Source organism: Emys orbicularis, chromosome 5, assembly GCF_028017835.1.
Source record: "Emys orbicularis isolate rEmyOrb1 chromosome 5, rEmyOrb1.hap1, whole genome shotgun sequence".
In the NCBI taxonomy this organism is placed as follows: Eukaryota; Metazoa; Chordata; order Testudines; family Emydidae; genus Emys; species Emys orbicularis.
This window is the reverse complement of record NC_088687.1, coordinates 119,933,683-119,959,080: the sequence shown is the minus strand read 5'-3', so window position 1 is coordinate 119,959,080 and position 25,398 is coordinate 119,933,683. Positions and strand designations below refer to the sequence as shown.

General features: G+C 41.2%; 1 protein-coding gene across 2 annotated transcripts in view; it reads right to left on the bottom strand.

The window, feature by feature from the left end:
* Positions 1–25,398, bottom strand: part of STK32B (serine/threonine kinase 32B) — a 272,197-nt gene that overhangs the window by 20,823 nt on the left and 225,976 nt on the right. For both annotated transcript variants that reach the window (XM_065405246.1, XM_065405247.1), the window contains 4 exons: positions 20,243–20,359; positions 18,809–18,934; positions 6,337–6,468; positions 5,487–5,551 (listed from right to left, as the gene is read on the bottom strand). In XM_065405246.1, the coding sequence (XP_065261318.1) occupies positions 5,487–5,551; positions 6,337–6,468; positions 18,809–18,934; positions 20,243–20,359 (440 nt within the window). The remainder of the gene's footprint in view (positions 1–5,486; positions 5,552–6,336; positions 6,469–18,808; positions 18,935–20,242; positions 20,360–25,398) is intronic.

The following is a 25,398-nucleotide window of genomic DNA, read 5'->3' as shown; positions in this document are numbered from 1 at the left end:
TTTATATCAGTGGGAGCTACTGAGTGAACAGCCATTTTAAGATGTGGCCACTTATTTAGGTGCCTACGTAAGTATGTAGATGCCAAATCTTAGGCACCTATTTCTGAAAATCTTGGCTACAATGCATTTGTTTATTTAGTGAGTCCTGTGCTGTTAAACCAAACGTGCAGGAAAAACAGTCAACATCAGCCTGATTCCTCCATTTCCAATTCCTATTTTACAAATACATATCACTGCTTCCCTGTGCCGACTCTGCACGCCCTGATGCTCCTCAGGTCACCTTCACCCACAACTGACCCTGGGCCTCTTTCATGCTGCACACTCAGCTTGTAATGCCCTCTCTCATCTTGTATGCCATCCTACCTCTCTCTACTCCATCAAATCTTACAACTGTCCAGGACATGTGTGTAACTCAGCAGCCATTTTAAGAGACTGTCCAGAAAAAGGAATTAACTTCAAGGTAATCTCCAATTTTACTGGAAAAGGACAGTGCTAGACACAGCTGGTAACTCTTGAAGTACTGCAGGATTAGTCTTTTGGATTGAGTCCACACATTTGAATGGAATCCTGGGGCTTTTCTGACTCTACCCTCTTGATGTTCACCCTGCTCATAACACTCCCTATACTTACCAGTTTCCAATCACTTCCTTGCAGTGGAGATTATCTAGCCATCTGCAAAAGGTATATATGACATAGTGTGCGAATTCCATCTCTGCCAACTCTGATCTGCTAGATCCTAGCTATGCAAACACTGCAAAATGTAGTCAGTTGACAGTTATACTTTTGGTAAAGAGTTATGACAGTTTACAGAGCCCATTCTTGAATCTCCAAGTCCCATTGACCTTCCTTTAACTATAGTCAAAAAGTTCCTTGTCATACCACAAACTGAAAAATATAACACAATAAATACTGTATGTTTTCTGCTGTGTGATATCTGATGCAGGATGAAAGGTACATAGTGAGAGAAAGTCAGGCAGTCTAGGGATATTCTCAGATGTCAGAGACAACAACAACTGACTTGGTTTAGCCACAAAACAGAATTGATCTAGATTTTGGGGGGATTAAATTAAATTAAAGTGTTGCACGGCTAGGGGAAAGGGATAGCTCAGTGGTTTGAGCATTGGCCTGCTAAATCCGGGGGTGTGAGTTCAATCCTCAAGGGGGCTATTTGGGGATTGGTCCTGCTTTGAGCAGGGGGTTGGACTAGATGACCTCCTGATGTCCCTTCCAGCCCTGATATGAATCCCTAACTGTACCACATTACCATAGAACCTGCTGCTTGAGAAAAGATTACCTGATAAGAAAGCTCATTAAGCTTTTCACAGATCTCTCTGTTCTGGGGACTTACCATCCTTTCACCTGAAAGCTGTGTGCTAAATTCTGACCTGATTTACGCATGTTTCTATGTTACTGAAGTAAACGAGGCAGAAGGTTTAAGTCACAGCAGAATTTGGCTTTTTATAGTGAAGGTTCATCTGAGGTAATAATCAAATATTTTCAAACAGCTGAATTATAAAGGCAGTTCTGGTGTGTGCAAAGAAACAGTGATAGAAAAATGTATAGTCATGTAAGAAACAGTGGTGAGTTACCTATGTATGATGTAGCAGCACTTACAGCTGCAATTGAATATGAATTTGAACAAAGGTAGTAAGGGAAGGAATGAGAAGATAGAAAAAAATGATGAGGGAGGGATGGATGGAAGTGGTGACGATGGGTAACTACGGTCATAAGGTCACATAATATCTGATACTGCACACATAGGAGCAGTTTATGTCTGTCACGATCTGTGGATAATCACAAGAACTATATTCAAACCACGCAGGTTTGAAAGATCTGGGTCAGTACAACTGGCTGGAAATGCGTTGTTTGGAAATCTCTGAAGAAAATCATCTTGAGGACTATGCTGATTTACTCTCTCTGTGTTCTGTTCTTTCCTGTATGTCATTGCTTTGATTCTGTTCAAACAAACTTTAATTCACTTTCTGTTTCAAAATCTGACCTTTGCTCACTGTTATCAAATTAATTTAACTTCCTTGTTCTTTGAAAAGTACATGAAGCCCTAATGCAATTCAGTGCTGAAAGTAAAACAAAATAATACTCTCAATTAACTTAGAACAATGTAGGGCCTGTTGCAGGCCTACATATGGGTCTCTCTCCTTTACACTGTCAAGCCAATCAACCAATGACTGAAACACATGATAATTTGACTGATGTGCAGATGTTCTCCAGGATTTTCCTTTTCTTCTAGTGAATTTACTCCTTTCCCTGTTGTTTACACACCCATCTCACAGTCCATTTAACATTTAGTCTTTTCAGTCATTGTTTTTCATGATATGCAAGAATTAAAATAGCTACCATCTACGGGCTGATAAAAAAATAAAGATTTTCAGTCTAATGAAATAAAGTCAAGTAAAAAGGAATTACTCATCACAAGTGAGCTCTCCAGTAGAATTTTGCAAATCATACATTCATAGATTAGATTATGAAGCCAGAAGGCACCACTGTGATCATTTAGTCTGACCTTTGAATCAATTCCTGTTTGAATTAGACCACAGTTTTTAGGAAAACATGGAGAATCTACCACAACTCTTGGTAAGTTGTTCCAATGGTCAGTTACCCTCACAGTTAAAAATATGCACCATATTTCAAGTCTACATTTGTCTAATCTTTAACTTCCATTGGCTTTTGTTGGCTAGACTGAAGAGACATCTGCTATAAGATTTCTGTTCCCCAGGTAGGTACTTATAAACTGTGATCAAGTCACCCCTTAATCTTCTCTTTGTTATGCTAAAAAGACTGAAGTCCTTAAGCCTTTCAATATAAGGCATGTTTTCCAATCCCTTAATTGTTCTCCTGAATGTTCACCAATTCATCAATGTCTTCTTGAGTTGTGGACACCAGAAATGGGCACAGGGCACCAGTGCCAAATGCAAAAGTAATATAACCTCCCTGCTTCTGCTTGATATTCCTGTTTATATATTCAATGATCACATTAGCTCTCTTGGCTGCAGCATCGCACTGGGTGCTCATGTTCAGCTGATTTTCCATCAAGACCCCTGCGTCCTTTTCACAGTCACAGCTTCCCGGGAGAGAGTCCTCCATCCTACAAGTATGGCCTTTATTTTTTGTTCCCGTTGCAAACACTACTACATTTTGGGCTCCCCTAAGGTATGATCCTGGAATAGATACATTGGCAACCTTATTTAGAGATTAGGGACTGAAATCACAAGGGGACTTATTTGCCTAACTGCCAATTTATGTGCCAAAATCCCAGAATCTGGCCCTACCAGGATTCACAAAACTTTTGTTCAGCTGCCGCAGAACCCTGTAAGTGCCTACACCTGCTCTGCACCTAATGTTGTGCAATAAAAGTTCTCTAGGCACCCATGATTCTGTCCCTGAGCATGTGCACTGAAGCCTCACTCTAGGCATCTGGACATCTAAGCCTAAAAGTGATGCACAAACCAGGCCTGCAGGGTAAGTGTGCTCAAAGCTCGCCTAATGGATCAGGTACCTGTAAACAAACTCAAACAAAACAGCTGGGGGAAGGATCTCCTTCATAACATTTAGCCTAGTGGTTAGGGTACTCACCTGGGCTCTGGGAGACCCCCAATTTGAGGGGGAAAAGAATTTGAATATGGATCTACCACCTCTCAGGTGAGTGCCCTAACCACTGGGCTATAGGATGTATTCTGATGTAGGGATTCCTCAATTTCTCCTGTTGAAGCTGTTCCAAATACATAATTTTTAAAGTACAGTCATTAGAACAGGGGGAGTGGATCCTGGGTCTCCTACCTCCGGAGTGACTGGTCTAACCACTAGGTGTGACAAAGTGGGGATTTTTTGTAATACTTTTATGAAACCTATGTGTGCCTCAGTTTCCCCTTTATGCCACACTATTGCACAGTAGGACAGTTTGCTCTCCCAGCATCTAAGAGACATTGGTGTGAGTGTCACCTAGCAGTCTGGGCCTTAGTCCCCATATCATTGGAGCAGTTGAGAAAACAATGGCAAACCCAACAGTCATTGATACCTAGTAACCAACAACCCAGAGAGTTCTGGATTTCCCCACCTCTCAGCAGGGCTGCTGCCCAGCAGTTCCCAGCTGGAGAACAAAAGATTGGAGAAGTATGAGGTGCGGGATAAGAGTTGGCTGCTGGAAGGAGCTGGGGCTCTCCCCTGGAGTCTGACCAAGGAGGTCAGATGGAGAGACTGAGAGATCTTGAACAAAAGGAATCACTACAGCTTGCCTGGGCTCTGGGCTAACCAGAAATGGATTATGCTTTAACCTTCAGTTCTGCATACTACCTTAAGGTCTACCTATGCCATGTTCCAGTTAATAAACCTGCCTGTTTTGACAATGCTGGTTGAATGTCACTGCAAATGCTTGGTGAGGTGCATTAATCCATGAAAAGTATACAAGCCTCTACCAGGAGTCTACCTCAGTTAGTCTCGCTGAATGGAATTCATAGTGTGAAGCAGGAGTGCTGAAGGCTCAGAGGTACAGTCCAAAGAGGCAGTGAAGCTGTATGGCTTACCCTGGAGGAAAAGTGAAACCCCTATTGGGTCTGGCACACTGAAGGGCTCCTCCTGGAGACTGTTCCAAAGCTGGGTAGGATGCAGCGATCCTGGGGATCTGTGACACCAAGCTACAGAATCATCCTTATGCTTGCTCTCTCTCTGGCCTAATGACACTTTCAGATGAAACTACTGAAAACAGTGAGATCAGGGGAAAGGAAAATTTGGCCAAGGAGACTGGGGTAATCCACTTCTGTTATGAAAATTGCCACTGGATCTTCAATGTCAATGCACAACAGACAGGTCTACAATTTCTATGGTTATATCCAAGAGACCCCCATCCAGTAAACTACATGGAATCCAATGTATTATTAGGACAAATGAGGGTGTCTACCCTCTTGGGATTCAAACCTGTTTCCAGTGGTTCTAGCTAATGTTTAGACCACTAAGGCATGCCTGCTGGCTATAAAGAGGTATCACTTTTCTCTGAACGTTGAGTTATAATGAAAAGAAGTAATGGAGTCTTGGTTTTTGGAGGCCAAGTACACAAAGAATATCCACATCGGAACACTGCAGCTTACTTTATTAAAATTTCATGAGTTATCACCTCTTTTGGCTTTGTTCTACTTGTGAAAAAGCAGGGCCTTTGTATAATAGTCCTTTTGCTTAATTGTTACTGCTTCTCTGGAGACCACCAGTGACATTTACCTCTTCTTTCTACCACACATTCTCGGTAAGCATTCTGCTTGTTTTCAGAGACGGAAGAATAACAACATTGCTACACCACAGACAGTACAGCAGGGAAATCAATGAAAGTCCAGCCTTTAATTTCATGTAAGGGCTTTTAACTCATGCTGGTGTGATCATTAATAATTTTTATTAAGACTTGGGGGGGGGAGGGAATCCTTCTCCTTTTGAAATTAATTTCAGCAGTGTATGTTAAACGGGCATTTAAGGAATGCACTTACTTTTCTCTGTTGAATATGATGAATTCTTTCCTCACAGTTTCCAAGCACTGCTGCAGGTGTACATTCTTTAAAAACAGCACAAATATGTTGATTATATATGACAGAAAATTGTACACAAAATCACAACAACAGAACCGGTGTTGAACAAAACAGCTTACAAATTAATATGAACAAGCGGCATTTTCCAGATTCTTTAAGTTGTATATATTATTCTGTCTGAATGTTTTTAAAGGGAGATGTTCACCTTTAAAGAATTCTTCTTGAACATTTTAAAGTCTGATAGCTCTAAGAAGATTACAATGTGTGAGTGTTCAAAACCACTTGAAGCAGCAACAGCATGTATAAAACATCGTTGCACTGAAAATTTGAGCCTGGAAAATTATTACTTTTTATCTCCTTGAAAAGTTTAGGATTTTTATATAAAGAGCCTTTAGATGTGGGATACATAAGTCAAGCCTGGTAAAGAGGAGAAAAATATTTGAGACTTTCCTTAAAACTTTTATAAACATGCAGCTTGTGTACTGCACATTGTCATTCTAAGTACCAGCTGCAGATAAGTACTCCTTATGACGTCTTCCACCCATGTGTGGGAAGGGCATTTGCCAATTGGCAGCAATTTTCTTACTTTAAAGGTGTATATTTTAGCTTTTTAAATCTTAAAGTTCTCAAATTATTTTCATGACTGAAATAAATCGTTGCTTTGTGCCTTGTTTTGGAGGTGTTTTGGGACTGCAGATTAACCAACACTGGGACCAAATCATTTTCAGAAATGCTTAAACTGAACTTGATTGATCAAATCCTTCAAAGAAAGGAAATGGGATTCTGACTACACCCATAGTCCATGACTTACCAGTGAACAGCTTTCTTTTGCTCCATCTTTGGATTTGTTTTTTGCAAGTCGCTTTTTCTTTTTATGAAGGGGTTTGGACTCTAAAATCATTTCTTCTAGTTCAAATGTAGGGTCACAATTCAGTCTTCCTTTCTGTTACAAAAGGGTACAAAGTTATTTTTCAGAATACCATTATGTCTTTTGTTTGCTTGTTCAATATTAGTTCAATAGATATGAAGGCCAGAAGGGACCACGCATAGGGGCAAAATTCATTCCTGATGTAACTCAACAGAAGCCCAATATATTTGGCCTATTTTAAGCGAACCAGCTGTGAAACAGAAACTGTGACCTTCATTTCCAGTAATGAAGTTCAAAGTTTAAATGATGGAGTAAAACATACAATTGTAAACAATTATAAATGGTTAGATTCGCTTCTTGCTTATACAAGAGTAAATCTGGAGTGACTCCAATGAATGCGGAGTTTTCTCCACTTTGTTAAAGTAACCACAGAAATGAGGCAAGGCCAGGAAGTGATTCAGAGGCATTGCTTGTGCAGAAAACATATACACTGATAGATTTTTCAAGCAGATGAATGTCAGTTTAACTACAGGACTCCCCGTTGTGATGCTGGGAATTGTGGCTAAAATCCTATGCTACGCCCTGAACACTTCATGAAGAGCGTTAATATTTTTCCCCCATACAGAAGATCTTTTAATTTGCTATTGAGAATGTGGTGCCAACACAGACTTAAATTCAGTATTGGGGCCTGCTCCTGTTGCAATCAATGACGGGCCTTGTCTATGCTAGAAAGCGGTATCTATACTGGCAAACCCTCCTTATGGAGACACAGCTTCTACTGGCAAAAGAGTGCTTTTGTGGATATAGTTTATCCGAAGAAGTGGGCTGTAGCCCACGAAAGCTTATGCTCAAATAAATCTGTTAGTCTCTAAGGTGCCACAAGTGCTCCTGTTCTTTTTATAGTTTAAACCAGTTCCCTGAACAAAATAAGTTTATCCTGTCAAAAGGACGTTTTTGCTGGTATAACTACACCTCTGCTAGGGATTTTGCTGGCACAACTATGCTGGGAAAACATAGAAGGGTAGACCAGGCTACTGTTTTGACATTAGCTTCAACTGGAGTGGAATCAGTTTGTTTATGGCCTTTTCTCATAAATCAAGAGCACTAAATGGACTGACTTTTAGGAAGAGGGAATCTATTTCCATCCAGTGAAAGTGGCTCTGCTTGAACAAGGTACTTAAGCATGTGAGTAGTCCTACTGAAGCCAAATTGTTTAAAAACATACCTATGCTTAACTACCTTACTGAAACAGGGCCAGTGTGAGCTGAGAGCCATTCTATTGCTACAACACAACACAAGCAGCAGAGTAGCCAGTGAATAAATCAGCAAGAAAGATTAAGAGTAAAATTATAAATGGGTAGATTCTATTTTCAACTATAGGTGTAAAACTAGAGTGACTCCAATGAAGTTACTACAGATTCGCACTACTGTAACTGAGAGTGGGAGACTTAATGCAGAATTTTCCTTCTGTGGGAAATTGAGATTTTGACATTATTTTCTGTTCTGAATTAGAACGAAAAGTCATAATATCAAAATTTTCACAAAATTAAACATTCTGAAAATTTGGTAATCAGAAATGACTAAATGGATTTTTTTTTGACATTTTCAATAAAAATGAAATGATGTAACATGTCAAAACAAGTTTTTTTTATTTTCCATTCTCCTGATCAGAAAATCAAAAATCTTAGTTGAGATTGACATTTTCCTGGGGAAAATGCCAAATTCAACAGAATGATATTTTGCTAGGAGAAAAAAAATGGTCAAAGAATCTCAACTAGCTCTAGTAGTCTGGTGGAATGGACAGTGTTGGGATTCAGGAACTAGTCAGTTTTAATCCTGGCTCTGCTACTCAGTAGCTGTTCGTCCTTGAGAAAGTCACGTCATCTCTGTTTTGGTTTTCCCACATTTAAAATAGGGATAATCCTGACCATGCTCACCTCATAGACAGGGCCATAGCAACAAAGAACGTGGCCCCCTCCGAACATATGTCCGGGCGGGGCCCCTTACAATGCAGAAACTGGAATGCGGTATTTATTTTGCCACTTTTAGGGGCCCCCTTCCTTGCGGGGCCCCCTGCGGTCGGAGGGTACGGAGGGCGCTCGCTACGCCTCTGCTCATAGAGGTGTGAAAGTTAATTAATGAATGTCTGTGCAGAGCTTTGAACATAAAAGTACTACATAAATGCTAAGTTGGAGTCATCCAGAGACTCAGATGTTGCTGTTGGAAGGAGCTTGTTCGGCATCAGGGCTTTAGAGCTGCATGCATGAACCTTCCATTGCACAGCTGTGGGAAGAAAAGGATGATGAAAGGGAGGAAAAATCCCAGCTTCTGGGCATTTTCAGTTTTGTAAACAACTGAAAATATGAAAGGATGTAAAAATAAACAAACTGATCCCAAAGGCCAACAGCAAAAAAACATTGATATAAACTTAAAAAAAAAAAAAAAAAAACCTGAAAAAAGTCACTGGTTATTTTTTAATAAAACAACATCTGACTCACTCTCTCTCTCTCGGAGCAGAATATTCTGTGTGCTAAACTGTTTCATATACTGAAGTATAGGAATGCAGAAAATACCTTAAGTGTCCTGTCCTGTCTATGACTTTTTAGTTAGCTCTGTTGACAATCATGTTGACATGAGGATTAAACAAGCCATCTCAAATCTGACAGTCCTTCTTTACCATACAAATTGGAACAAACTGATCATTTTAAGCTGACCTAACAAACATGGGTCAAAAATGGCTTTGCATGTTCCCAAGCATTGTGTACCTAAGATCTGTTTGAGCCCATGAAGTTTTTAAAGGTCGCACCTCTTGGCTGAACAGATCCTTACCTCCTAGTTCATGTGCTGATTTACTTAACCAGACAAGGTAAAATAGTCATTTAGTGATTCTTTTGGAGAAGTTACAAACTGGATACTCTCATGAAAAACCAACCTTCCACACAAACTTCCTCCTGGATAGACTTTACAAAAACTAGACAAGCCATTTACAACACAAACTTTGCTTCTCTACAAAAGAAAAAGGACACTAAACTCTAAACTGCTACATGTCACAAGGAGCCACAACAGTAGCTCCCTTACCCCACCCAACAATATTGTTAATCTTTCCAGCTATTCTCTTAGCCCAGCAGAAGAATCTGTCCTATCTTGGGGCCTTTCCTTTTGTCCTTCCAGACCCACGAACATGATACAGTTCTGCGGTGACCTAGAATCCTACTTTCGCTGTCTCCGACTCAAAGAATACTTCCAACACACCTCTGAACAACATACTAACCCACAGCATCCTTCCTACCAACACTACAAAAAGAAGGATTTTGCATGGACTCCTCCTGAAGGTCGAAACAACAGATTGGACTTCTACATAGATTGCTTCCATCAATGTGCACGGGCTGAAATTGTGGAAAAGCAGCATCACTTGCCCCATAACCTAAGCCGAGCTGAACACAACGCCATCAACAGCCTCAGGAACAACTCTGACATCATAATCAAAAAGGCTGACAAAGGAGGTGCTGTCATCATCATGAATAAGTTGGAATATGAACAAGAGGCTAAGAGGCAGCTCTCTAACTCCACATTCTACAAGCCATTATCCTCTGATCCCACTGATGATTACCAAAAGAAACTACACCATCTGCTCAAGAAACTCCCGGAGAAAGCACAGGAACAGATCTGTACAGACACATGCCTAGAACCCCGACCAGGTGTATTCTATTTGCTACCCAAGATCCATAAACCTGGAAATCCTGGACGCCCCATCATCTCAAGCATTGGCACCTTAACAGCAGGATTGTCTGGCTATGTGGACTCGCTCCTCAGGCCCTACACTACCAGCACTCCCAGCTATCTTCAAGACACCACTGACTTCCTGAGGAAACTACAATCCATCGGTGATCTTCCAGAAAACACCATCCTAGCCACTATGGATGTAGAATCCCTCTACTCCAACATTCCACACAAAGATGGACTACAAGCCATCAGGAATAGCATCCCCGATACCATCACGGCAAACCTGGTGACTGAACTTTGTGACTTTGTCCTCACCCACAACGATTTCACATTTGGGGACAATATATACCTTCAAGTCAGCGGCACTGCTATGGGTACCCGCATGGCCCCACAGTATGCCAACATCTTTATGGCTGACTTAGGGAACGAGAGCTAAGGAAGTGTTGTTCTAACGCCCCTACTCTACTTGCACTACATTGATGATATCTTCATCATCTGGACCCATGGAAAAGAAGCCCTTGATGAATTCCATCATGATTTTAACAATTTCCATCCCACCATCAACCTCAGCCTAGACCAATCCACACAAGCGGTCCATTTCCTAGACACTACTGTGCTAATAAGCGATGGTCACATAAACATCAACCTATACCGGAAACCCACTGACTGCTATACTTACCTACATGCCTCCAGCTTCCATCCAGGACACACCACACAATCCATTGTCTACAGCCAAGCTCTAAGATACAACTGCATTTGCTCCAATCCCTCAGACAGAGATAAACACCTACAAGATCTCTATCAAGCATTCTTAAAACTACAATACCCACCTGCTGAAGTGAAAAAACAGATTGACAGAGCCAGAAGAGTACCCAGAAGCCACCTACTACAGGACAGGCCCAACAAAGAAAATAACAGAACGCCACTAGCCGCCACCTTCAGCCCCCAACTGAAACCTCTCCAGCGCATCATCAAAGATCTACAACCTATCCTGAAAGATGATCCCTCACTCTCACAGATCTTGGGAGACAGACCAGTCCTTGCTTACAGACAGCCTCCCAACCTTAAGCAAATACTCACCAGCAACCGCACACCATACAACAAAAACACTAACCCAGGAACCTATCCTTGCAACAAAACCCGATGCCAGCTCTGTCCACATATCTATTCAAGTGACACCATCATAGGACCTAACCACGTCAGCCACACCATCAGGGGCTCGTTCACCTGCACATCTACCAACGTGATATATGCCATCATGTGCCAGCAATGCCCCTCTGCCATGTACATTGGCCAACCTGGACAGTCTCTATGCAAAAGAATAAATGGACACAAATCTGACATCAGGAATCATAACATTCAAAAACCAGTGGAAGAACACTTCAACCTCTCTAATCACTCAGTGACAGACTTGAAGGTGTCAGTTTTGCAACAAAAAAACTTCAAAAACAGACTCTAAAGAGAGACTGCTGAACTCGAATTAATATGCAAATTAGACACAATTAACTTAGGCCTAAACAGAGACTGGGAATGGTTGGGTCATTACACTAATTGAATTTTTTCCCCCCCATGTTAAGTTCTCCTCACACCTTCTATGGGTCATCTCGATTATCACTTCAAAGTTTTTTCTTCTGCTGCTACTGATAGCTCATCTCAATTGATTGGCCTCTTACAATTGGTATGCGTACTTCCACCTTTTCATGTTCTCTGTATGTATAAATATCTTCTGTCTGTGTGTTCCACTCTATGCATCTGAAGAAGTGAGCTGTAGCCCACGAAAGCTTATGCTGAAATAAATTTGTTAGTCTCTAAGGTGCCACAAGTACTCCTGTTCTTTTTTTGGAGAAGTGTGTGTGTGTATGTGTGTGTACGCGCACGTGCACATACAGACATTGCTTAAGAGCAGACTTGAATCACAGAAACAAAAGAGATGTAAACTCTTTAATTACATTACTGTGGATTTCAGCAAGAATTCATAGACTTAATTCAAAGAGCTCATGTAGATCTAGTTAACTAACGGCTGTTCCTTTCTAGCATCTCAAGGACTGACTGACACCTTCTTGTGACAATGAAGAGCTCCTCTTCCTTCTCCGGCTTGTTTATACTTGCCTGTTTATATATATTGTTAAAGTCACTGTAATGTTTGGGTGTGGAATCCTCACTTTACCTATGAGAAGCCTGATTTTCCAGAGTGCTCAGCACCCAGCAGATCCCATTGTGAACAATGACAAAATGACACATTCTTCAACAATTTTTTTTTTGCCTTTTTTGTCCAGCTTAGTTTCTAGCACCACTGAGTAAATTGTCTCCTTTTCTCCACATTTCACTTGCATATTTGAAAATGAGTTCTGCACCCCCAATCTGAATTTGTGGTGCACATGCAAGATCTAAAGTCATTTGATCATCTCAAGGGGAGAATAAACAAACAAGGTGTCAGCTAGTGCCATTCACACACAATGCCTTTTCCTCTGCTGACACTGTCCTGAGGTCTGAATCGCAGGAGAGAAAGTTCACAGGAGCATAAAGCAAACCTTATCTGGGGTTTAGGTTTATTTATAGATTCCCTTTTCTCTCTCTCTAAGTGTCAGGGCCATAAAGTGGGCTGTAGGATCTAGTGGCGAGAGCCAGGAGAAGAGTCAGGGCTGGGGCCCCCCCAAGGGTCAAAGCCAGCATCAACAATGAGGGTAAGGGTGAAGAAACAGGAACAAGGCAAGTTAGCAGGAACCAGGCAAGGAGGCAGGGACTTGCTCTCAGAGGTAATCTAGGTAATTACAAGCCTAGCAACTAGGTGCTCAGACAAGGGATCAGACTGAAAGAGGAAGCTTTATACTCAGTGGTGTCCAGTCAGCAGTCTGTGGTTAATCATCTGATCCCACTGGGTCAGCAGGTGTAGCTTTTGGTGGTGGGGTATTAGCAGCAGTTCCTTCATCAGCCCTAGTAGCTTGGTTCTATGTCCTCATTTCTACAGTCTGTGAGCACCTGAAACTCTTTAATTTATTTATTCTGAAAACACTGCTGTGAGGTAGGGAAATGCTCTTATTCCCATTTTATAGCTGGAGAACTGGGGGACATACAGGAAGTCAGTGGCAGAGCTGGGAATTGAACCCACATCTCTGGCTAGCATCCTAACCACTAGAGTATCCTTCTTCTATGCTTTTCCCTGGTGCAACCAGACCACCACCAGTCAAGTCTCTGGCCCTATTCTCATCATGCACTTTGTGAAAGATGTGAACAAATTGGAATAAGTCCAGAGGAGAGCAACAAAAATGATTAACGGTCTGCAAATCATGATCTACATGGAAAGATTGAAAACACTGGGTTTATTTAGTCTGGAGAAGAGAAGACTCAGGGGAGACATGATAACAAGTACATAAAAGGCTGTTATAAACTAAAGAAAAGGGTGATAAATTGTTCTCCTTATCCTCTGAGGACAGGACAAGAAGTAATGGGCTTAAATTGCAGCAATGGAGATTCAGGGTAGACAATAGGGCAAACTTACTGTCAGGGTAGTTAAGCACTGGAACAAATTACCTAGGAAGGTTGTGGAATCTTCATCACTGGAAGTTTTTAAGAGCAGGTTAGACAAACACCTGTCAAGGATGTTCTAGATAATATTTAGCCCTGCCTCTGTGCAGGGGATTGGACTAGATGACCTATTGAGGTCCTTTCCAGACCTAGAATCCTATGATTCTGTGGTGGAAGACCCCTCCTCCCCACATGCCAACAGACACTAAAAGATCTCTATGCCCAACATCTCACAGATCCATTGATATAGCTGTTTGTGTCCCCAGACGCAAGGGTTAATTTTCTAGCCCAGTTTATTATCCTCCTTCCTACAATGTTCTCTGTTGTTTAATTATTAGTATGATGTGAGTATGGCATACCTACATCTTAAGATACCCTCAAAATATATTTAGCTCAAATATAAGTTCTGCTGGAGTCTGTAGCAATCACTATGTTGCTGTTTTTTATGGATGCCTCTAGATTAGAGCACTTTATAAATAAAATGCATTCTCATTTTTTTCAAACACCACTTTCTTTTTCAGCAGATATAGTTTAGAGACTTGTTCCAGCATTTGAGAAATTTTCTCTCTGTAATTTTGAAGGCTATGGAAAATGAAAATTACATTTAAATCACCTTCTTGACTGATTCCTCCAACATTCAATACTAAACAAAGAAAATGTCTGAGAGAAATACAGGGCTTGACACTGCCAGCAGATGACTAGAAAGAAGCCCACATGATGGTGAAAAAAACAACAGTATAGCCTCTTCTAACATAATGCTTTCAAAACAGGAAGACCAAATATATATAGCGTGAAATTTCAGGGCCCCCCCTGCCTCCACCATGGGCCTTGTGGGAACAAAATCCATTTGTATCTGGAAAGTGGCAAGAGTATTGTGGACATGTACATGGGAGTGCTGAGTAAAAGCACCCAGAATAAAGTAACATTCTACCCTAATAATAAATAGCGCCCCCTCACATCAAAACACCCACAACCCTCAACCCATCACCAAAAGCCTGGAAAACAAGACGAGCTTTGTAGTGTGCCCCAAAAGTTAGCTAAGCTGGGTTCTGCCAGAGTCATTGGGAGGATAGGATAAGGGGAGCAAATTCAAGGGAAAACACCTTTCCATCAGTCCAGTCCTCTGGTCTTCAGTCAGACAAGATGGAGACATAAAGTAGGGTGGTGTTAACACAAAGGCACTGAGACACCTATTTCTTCACTAGTCTTCCTAATGACCTCATACACATGTTCAACAGAGTGGAGCAAACCCTGCTATATAAGCAACTAGCCTGAAGCCTCTGGCAAAGCTTTTAATTGAATCTTTAACTAGGTCTGAGAGTACCTGCGTGCAGTTTTACTTCTCTCTTCCTTTAATTGGAGAATTGTATTTCATTATATTCTCTTGTAACTAATGCGGAAGGGTGTTCTTTTAACCCCTAAACCTAGACTTGGAGTTTCTATTTTGAACTAGTTTTCGCTGTTATCTGAATTAGTTACATCTGGTATAATGGTTCTCCCCCTCCCCCCCCCCGCCAATGTGCCTCTGTAAATTGAAGAATCTTTTTTCTAAGAGTAGCTCCAAATGCCAATGAGAGTTGGTGTTTTAGCTAGGGAAATTGTTTTACTTTTAGTAGTGGAGGATTATGATTTTTTCCCCTTTAAAAATGTTTTGACCTTTGATGGACGGGAATTTTTTTTATCCCTCAATGGGAAGTCCATATTCAGACAACGTTAGCATTGGAATAATTTTGCATCTAGATGTCTATGATATTGCTTTCTTTTTGGATCTGATCAGAAAAAACAGGTACAGTGTATGTATGCAATGCCTGCTAGACATAGACAAACCAAACAGACCAAACCAAAATACAATAGGGTAATGCACCTTTAGATACGTTTTTAATGGCAGACACATCAGTGTTTCCAAATAAGATGGAAATAGTAAACAGGACTCTCTCTTGTTTCACAGTCAGCATCACCTTCTCTGTAATCAACTACAATTATGGAGGCGATTCAGTTGTCTGAGAAACAATACCAAACAATTAGCTTCTACATATGCCTCTCAAATTACTTTTAAATAACTTTTTGCTGCAACAGAAGGTTTGGAAACTTGTTTAGACTGTCTTGAAAACAAGACAGATAAGGTGCCCTTAAAAAGATCTGAATTAGGGAGGACCCCCCCCCCCAGCCCCAAAACCCGGAATCTGCCAAAAATATATTAAACAAGTTAAAGAGAAGTAAAGAACTGTGCAAAATAAAAAAAGAACTAGGGGTGAAATTTTCAAACCTAGGTGCGTGAAATTTTTAGGCACCTAAAGTGTTTTGGTGCAAAATTTTGGCCCTGATTCTGTCAATATGCTCATGAGTAACTTTGAGTTCCATGGGACTATTCACATCAGCAAAGTTATTCATATGCATAAGTATTTGCAAGATTGCAGCCTTATTTAGTGTCTTAATGGGGACACTGGGGCAGATCTCCAGCTGATGTAATTTGTCACTGTTCCACCGAAGTCATAAGCTATACATTTTGTTCATCAAAATTACATCTCCTTGACAAGAAAATGATTATGATTTAACAATTAGATTAAGCTAAATATTGTTATCTGCCCAAATGATAAATACGATATCTATGAGGATGATCCTGAAGATAATTTATGTAAGATTTTTGTATCTCATTTTGTAATTTCTAACTTTAGGCTGCAGTAACAATAATCATTATGTCAGAATAAGAAAGGGCAATTGAACTTAGAGGTTTCCTGTATGGTATGTTACTCGTCCTATTTGAATCCCAAAACGATTTAGGTTCTTTTTAATCTCAAAAATTCTGGATTTCATCTTTTTTCACATTATGACTGGAAGTGGCTACTTGCAATCAGTGCATCGTTTTAGCAACTGTGATTAAATAGAGGTATGTATTTTGGATTTATAAATAAAAGGTAAAAAAAAGCATTTGATTTGCTTTTGTATTAGCATGTACCTGTGAAGATGATCACATCTGTGGTAGTGCATGCTATTAAGGTCAGATAGCATGCATCTGACCCCCTCAAAATTTACTATAAGCTTTTTTTACTGGTCCCAATTCCACCCTCATGTAAGCCAATGGACTTGTGCTGCTCACACTAGGGCTGAATTTGACTCAGTGACTTAAAAGTAAGCACTGGTTTAAGGGAACATTATTTGCAGCATTGAAAATATAAGGAATGGAGGTAATCTTTAGGTTTTGAGTAGTTGAGCTGAACTTCTTGTCAAAAGAATTCGCTCCTGGTATGAAGGACTGGTGCAAGGCAAACCCTGCACAGAGACTGCATGAGGTTGGGGAGGGGGACCAGCTGAATGGCTGGAAGGGGTGCCTGTACTCTCCTTGTGTGTCACACACATGGCTTCTGTGCTGGCCCTGAAGAGTCCGCTTTGGGAGTGAGCCAGGGAGGATCTAGGTGTTGGTCAGGGGAGAGTCCATGGATCCAGTACCTTGCACAACTGGTGTGGAGTGACTATGGCCATTACCCCAGTCCCTAGGCTGGAGCAGAAGCTGTGGGTAGGAGGGAAGGTGTCCTGCACCCTGGCCTGGTTTGGTGAGGATGGAACTCACCTTCCAACTCTTTTCTGCTGTACCCATATGAAGTCAAAATGTTCTGGCTCTGTGTGTGTGTTGCTAGAGTGAATTTCATCCATCATTTCCTAAAACAGGTTAGATGGGCTGTTTTTCTCCCACCCCCGTCTCAATTTGCTTGCCAGTGCTCTTTCAGCTACAACGGTTATGCTCTTTTAAGCTCATTGCTAAAAGCTGTGCAATGCCCAGGCACTGTACACTTTTGCTGAAAGGATGAGGTATGTGGCTTCCAGTAATAACTCTGGATCAGATGCCAGGAAGTACAGCTAGCACCTCTCCCTAAAGAGACCAAGAACATAATCTTTGCAATTCACCTAGCTTCATTTGCCTGATTAACCAATACCATCTCTACCTGAAGTACTGTATGGATTGATCATGCTCCCTTCCAAGTTAGGGGGAGCTTTCATGTTAGTGGGAGCTAGCCCATGTTTTTCAGGTTTGAAAAAAACCTGAACCAACCCCAAATCTGTGACAAGAGTATCATTTTGGGGAGATTTTTGCAAGAGCTTTTATGATGGAATGAAGCCTGAGAAGCATTTAATCAAATCATTTCTTACTTTTTATTCATTTTCTCACATGCCTTCATTCAGTAAATCATTTTTAAAAACAGAATCCAACTCTTCAAAAGTGGAAAATTGTCTTCTAGAAAATAAACCAATCATAGAAAGGTAGGGCTGGAAGGGACCTCGAGGGGTCATCTAGTCCAGTCCCCCTATTCTTCAGGAATAGAATATTTTCATACCAGAGGATATTATAAGAAGCAAAGCCCCTGATGTTGCAAGAACTTATGCACATGTGTAGCATTAAGCATGTGAGCAGTCCCCTTACTTCAATCAAACTGCTCATGTGTTTAAAGTTAAGTACATGTGTGTTTGAGGCTACCCTATGTTCTGACCGAGTGCCATTTTTATTTGAAAGAAAATATAAAGTAAACTAAGTTTAATTATTTTTTGTCACACAAGGGACCACCAGACCTACTATACATCACAGGGCACCGACATCACCCAGCACTCACACACTAAACCCAACAACTTCACTTAGATCCACAGCCCACAGGAGACTAAACTATTGTGTGCCATAGACAGAGAACAGGAGGGACCAAGGTGTACCACTGCCTGAGGTACCTGTAATGGCTGGCAGAAAAATGATTAACTGAGATATACCCAGATAATCCTGTCAAGTGAACCACATCCACACACTGCAGAGGAAGGAAAAAGCCCCAAAGTCACTGCCAATCTGACTTGGGGGAAAATTCCTTCCTGAACCTACATAGTGATCAGTTTGACCTAGAGCATGTGAGCAAGAACCAGCCAGCCAAGCACCTGAGAGGGAGAATGCTCAGTGCCACCTCACAGCACAGGCCCACACCAACCATTGTCCAATAACCTAATGCAAATTTTGCTCTCAGTTATGGTAGGGTGAATGAGAGCAGAATTTAATTTAGTGTGTGCATCAGGAGGAAAACACTGAAACATCCTTGGAGAAATAAATGCAAATGTCTATTAGTAAACAGTTAAAATGACAGCAATAATTGGATAGGGGATTTGCAAATTTAGTTCAACTAGACTATTGACTCACATTAGGAACAAAGCCTGGTGTCACAGCTTTCTCCAGGACAGCATCCCAGTTGATATCAGCTAAGTATGGAGAGCTCTGAATGTCTGCAAGACTTGAAAGGCGGCACTCAGGGTCCTTAGTGAGGAGCTGTGATCGAAACAATGCATTTTCTAAGACACTGTATGCCATAAAGATTTCAAGAAGGGTAAATGCATCTTACTAATGTGGATAATAGGATTTTTAATTAGGAAAAGCTTGGAGAACCATCTCATACTTCTTACAAGTCCCAATATTTTTAAAAAATTAACTCACGTGATGATCTGAATACATTTCCCAGACCTGCAGAAGAGCTCTGTGTAGCTCGAAAGCTTGTCTCTCTCACCAAAAGAAATTGGTCCAGTATAAGATATTACCCCACCCAGCTTGTCTCTCTAATATCCTCAGACCAACATGGCTACAACAACACTGCATATAACATTAAGATAATGTAATTACCATCTGAGGGCTGTTCAGTGACCTATAGAATATGAAATGAATTAGTAGCACTAGTCCATTTACTAGTGGACAAGAGTCCAAGTGATGAAAAAAAAAACTTCCCATCATAATTTGGCACTACTTGCCATCTTACATGTATTCTTTCAGTTCATCATAATATGTTTTTGCAGTGAGCTCCCTGACAATCAGGTGGAAAGCAAGTTTCAGTGTCATGGGACTTATATATGGAGGTATACCTATCTCATAGAACTGGAAGGGACCCTGAAAGGTTATTGAGTCCAACCCACTGCTGCCTTCACTAGTAGGACCAAGTACTGATTTTGCCCCAGATCCCTAAGTGGCCCCCTCAAGGATTGAACTCACAACCCTGGGTTTAGCAGACCAATGCTCAAACCACTGAGCTATCCCTCCCCCCTTCATGGAGAATGTCCAACCTATGGCTTCTGGTCACTTATAGTAAGGAGGCTCCAGCCTGAGAACCTTTGCTGCTGCAATTATGGGAGCACGGCACAAGAGAGGCAGTTCTTAGGTTTCTAGGTAACTTTGCTGGCAATCTCAGCAGAGATGCAAAGGATTGAATGGGAATGGAGAATGTGGTGTCCCCAAACTAGGGCTGAGGCAAGAACAGGGCAACACAGGAGGTGCCACTGCTGGATCTGTGGAAAATAGACATCCTTGGTCTCTAGGACTGTTTCAGGAACATTCAAATTCCTTATAAAAATAATTTAAAAGATAAATTGAACTGTTTTTTCAGACCAGTATGATAACAATAATAAACCAACTTCATAGGAGACAATGCTGCACCTCTGCTGTTCAGGAAAGGCCAAGGAAAGGCACCTTTCCCTCTATACATGAGATTAAAAGAACCTGATACTTGTATGAGCTGTATCTTGCTTCTATGATATTCACTGGATTATTTGGGGGAGGAGGCGAGTGCAAATAGCGCTTGTACTGTCTTACCTTTTTCAGTAATGCTATCATGCCCTTGCACCATGTGGATGAGTAATGAACTCTTTCTATCTTGAACATGTTGAGGATCTCATCAATTGGAGTGGCTGAATGAATTTCGTATGGCCTCTGTGGTAAAGTTAAAATAATATTAATGTAAAATCAATAAGGAAGGTTATAAACAGAGCATACAAAATCTTTGTAATCCTGACCTCAGTATTGCTTACACTGGAAAACAGTGTTTCTCTAAACATACAAGACTTACAATATCTTAAAGGCTAACCCTTCTCATATGGATTGCATGTGCATTTCTTTGGTACTAATGAATTTAAATACACAGTAATTTTATATATTTTTTTTAGTTTTTATTTTGTAATATTTATAGCAGTGGGAAAGCTTTCAAGGTCAGTTCAAATTAGATTTATGAATATTTTCATCTCTGGAGCCATCTGTGTGATGTGTAGGTTATTTTATTATTAATTATTATTATTATTATTTATTATTACAGATGAGCCTGGAGGCCACAACAGAGATCAGGGCACCATTGTGCTTGGTGCTGTATTTACACTTAGTAATAGATAGTCGCTGCCCCCAAAAGTTTACAATCTAAACAGAGAAGACAAAGAAAGGAAGAATCATCATCTTCATTTTACAACTGAGCAATGGCGACAGAGAGATTAAATGACTTGCCAAAGATAACATGAGAAATCGGTGTCAGAGCAAAAATATAAAAGCAGATCCTTTATATCCCAGTCCAGTCCAGGGCCTTAATCTCAAGGCCAGCCATATTCCCCATACCCTAGTAGGTAAGTGGTGAATTTAAGCTTGTTTATTTAGTCAGCTACTGGGCATGTTTGCAGTCATGCTTCCCTCTGCACCTGCCAATCTTACAAAACAATTTGGTTTTGAAGCTTATTACACTGCTCCAACCTCAATCACATTTTAAGGTATTGTGAAAAATGCTGATACTGATGTTCTTTGGTTAATTTGAACAGTCCAAGAGCTTCAAGACATGGTCATTTTGGCCTGATCTTTTGAGGTTCTAGGCACCTGCAGCTCCCATGTTTTTCTATAGGAAGTGTGGCTGCTTAGTCCCTCTGAGAATCAAGTCACTAGTGATTTGCCCCATGCAGAGAATGAGAAAGGGAAAATGGGAGAATTATAGTTTTGCATGTATATAGCATTTCCCCCCAAGGATCTCAAAGCACTTTGGAAACCTCATTTAAGCCTCACAGTGCACACTGAAAGTCAGGGATAGAGTGCAGGAATTTTGACTCCTGTTCTGCTCACCTGTTCTGCTCTCCGTTGAGGACACAACTTTAGCAGGCTGTGAAAACTACTTTTTTACACTCTATAAGCTGTAAGGATGGTATAATATTTTAACTTGAGCATACCTGGGGTTTACAGGAGTGACACAACTAGACTATATCAGGAATTTAAATCTGCCAAGAATGAATAGGAAGTTTTTATAGAAGTAGATACCTTTTTTCACCTTCTAGATCAAACTAGGCAAGAGCAAAGGAACGAAACTGTTTCCAAACTGACAGGTTTCAGAGGGATAGTCGTGTTAGTCTGTATCAGCAAAAACAACGAGGAGTCCTTGTGGCACCTTAGAGACTAACAAATTTATTTGGGCATAAGCTTTTGTGGGCTAGAACCCACTTCATCAGATGCATGGAGTGGAAAATACAGTAGGTAGGTATAAATATACAGCACATGAAAAGATGGTAGTTGCCTTACCATGTGTGTGTGTGGGGTCAGTGCTAATGAGGCCAATTCAATTAGGATGTATGTGGCCCATTTCCAACAGTTGACAAGAAGGGGTGAATATTAACAGAGGGAAAATTATTTTTTGTAGTGATCCAGCCATTCCCAGTCTTTATTCAGGCCTAGTTTGATGGTGTCAAGTTTGCAAATTAATTCCAGTTCTGCAGTTTCTCGCAGAAGTCTGTTTTTGACTTTTTGTTGTTGAAGAATGGCCACTTTTAAGTCTGTTATTGAGTGTACAGGGAGACTGAAGTGCTCTTCTACTGGTTTTTGAATGTTACAATTCTTGATGTCTGATTTGTGTCCATTTATTCTTTTGCGCAGGGACTGTCCGGTTTGGTCAATGTACATGGCAGAGGGCCATTGCTGGCACATGATGGCATATATCACATTGGTAGATGTGCAGGTGAACGAGCCCCTGATGGTGTGGCTGATGTGGTTAGGTCCTATGATGGTGTCCCTTGAATAGATATGCGGACAGAGCTGGCAACACGGTTTGTTGCAGGGATTGGTTCCTGGGTTAGTGTTTTTGTTGTGTGTTGTGAAGTTGCTGGTGAGTATTTGCTTTGGGTTGGGGGGTTGTCTGTAAGCGAGGACTGGCCTGTCTCCCAAGGTCTGTGAGTGTGAGGGATCGTCCTTCAGGATAGGTTGTAGATCCTTGATGGTGCGCTGGAGAGATTTTAGTTGGGGGCTGTAGGTGATGGCTAGTGCCGTTCTGTTCAGAGACAAACACCTACAGGATCTCTATCAAGCATTCTTAAAACTACAATACCCACCTAGGGAAGTGAAGAAACAGACTGAAAGAGCCAGAAGGGTACCCAGAAGTCACCTACTTCAGGACAGGCCCAACAAAGAAAGTAACAGAACGCCACTAGCCACCACCTACTTGGTAAGGCATCCCACTTGGTAAGGCAACTCCCATCTTTTCATGTGCTGTATATTTATACCTGCCTATTGTATTTTCCACTCCATGCATCTGATGAAGTGGGTTATAGCCCATGAAATCTTATGCCCAAATAAATTTGTTAGTCTCTAAGGTGCCACAAGGACTCCTCATTGTTTTTTCCAAATTGAATTACACTCACTTCAGTCACAAAGCCTGATGAACTATTAAAAGCAGAGATTCTAGTCTGGGCAAGAAAGAATACCCAGTTACAGAAAACTTAATTGCATCCCAGTTGGTGGCCAATGGCAGAGCGCTTAAATAAGACTAAGCTTTCAGACATGCAGTTAAAATGATGGTTTCTGAGAGATGGCAGGTGCCAAGTGTAGATGCAATCCTGATGGCGCCTTTGACTGCTCAGAACTCAACCTGGCTATACACAACTGCAGCCTAATAAGGCTTCTGGCCTATATAGTATCCACAGTGAGCTAATCAATCACTTTGGACCAATCACCAAAAGCTAGCTGCTTCAATTTCTGATTTGTTGTACCCAGAATTGCACCATCCCAAAAGCCTGCTGCCGAGCAAAGGCCATAGTTCCCAACCCAAGGAAACCACTGACAGAGCCAAATAGCTACCAGCCAATTTCTCTGCTGTGTATTACCTATAAATTGATGTATGCAGTCTTATAGCTGTGTTGGTCCCAGGATATTAGAGAGACAAGGTGGGTGGCATAGGTTTCACCCCCACTCTGAACTTTAGGGTACAGATGTGGGGACCTGAATGAGAACCCCTAAGCTTAATTACCAGCTTAGATCAGTATGCTGCCACCACCAAATCGTTTAAACAACCGTTTATGAGTCATTTGGGAACTCTGTCTTCCCCCAAAAATATCTTCCTCCCAAGTACTATAACCCTTCCCTGGGTAGCCTTGAGAGACTTCTCCACCAATTTCCTGGTGAACACCGATCCAAACCCCTTGGATCTTAAAACAAGAAAAAATCAATCAGGTTCTTAAAAAGAAGACTTTTAATTAAAGAAAAGGGGTGAAAGGAATACCTCTGTGAGATTAGCATGCAAGCTACTCTCACAGACAACAGATTCAAAACACAGAGGATATTCCCCTGGGCAAAACCCTTAGTTACACAAAAGAAAACCCAATTTGATTATCCCTCTATGCAAAAAGAACAAGTCACAAAAGGAAATAAACATAAGCTAATATATTCCTTCTCTAATACTCACTACCCTGTTTGATTCCTGGGTCTTTTCACTCCGGCACAAAACTTAATGAATAGCACAAAGGAAAAACTTCCCTCCTTCCTATTGCCCCGCTTCCAATAAAGTGCTGTCTTGGCTGACTGTTATTGCACAGTACAGTGCAACAAGAACAGCTGTGAGGATTATGACCCTCCCCCCGCACAAGATTAGTTCTATCTAACAAGGGTAGAGGCAAACAAGAACAAAAAGTCAGCACAAACAAAAAGCAATTTATTGTTTTACGTAACTTATCTTGATCTCCATCAGACCATTTTGTAGGTTACCCATATTCTATCACCAGTTCCAGAGTGAGAAATGGTCTAACTATTCGGTCACACAACAGCAGATTTATGCCTCCCTCGTCCTCTCTTCTTTTTCCCATTGGTGGTTTTGTGGTTCTGCCTACTGTGGGATTCCTGCAGCTTCCTCTGAAGCATCTGGTGCTAGCCATTGTGAGAGACAGGACTAGAAAGAACATGGCTGTGATCCAGTATAGCCATTCCTTTGCTCCTGTGGAAATGAGCCATATGTGCTCTTGCAGCTGAGCTGAGTGCTGTGGGAGCACAGAAGAGAATTGGGCTGGCTGCCTGATCTTGCAGCCCTGTAAAAGCCCTGCTTCCTCACAGGGGGCCACTACAGCGGCAGGTGGGGGTTTTGAAGCTTGTGCTTTTAATGGGTAGTAACATAGGTAGGGTTGAGTACATTTCCTCACCCCTACTACTCCTTCTCTTGTGCTTTGTGCTCCTCTGCTTGGGCCTTGTCTAGACTAGTAAAAATGGTGTTTACAATTTAGAAAAACAAGCACTTTTTCCATACTCTAGACAAGGCCATGGACTAATCTGTCCCCACAATGACAGCCTGCTTCACAAGCAACAATCCCTGCTCAATAGGGCAGAAATGCCTGGCTGGGTCATCAGATGGATGGTGGTGTTTTTATTTTAACATGGTTTTGAAATTCAGCCTCTGTTCCAGCCTTGTTTTGTCTCTAGACAGAGAAAATCATTCTGGGAAGATTGTGCTGAGCTTGGCAAATAGATACCTACATAATCTACATAATTATTAAAGTAACTGGCAACTCTGTGATCAGGGCTGGGACTCGACATCCTCTGTTGTGCACTCCATCACAATGTTCTCTTCCTGAGAACCCCTCTGCCAACAGACTACTGTTAAAGCAGTATGGTGTTATTTCATTGGTTTTTAATCTAAGTAGAGCTGGTAGCAGTGCTTTTTATTAAGGTTGCCTGACACTTCCCATTACGAT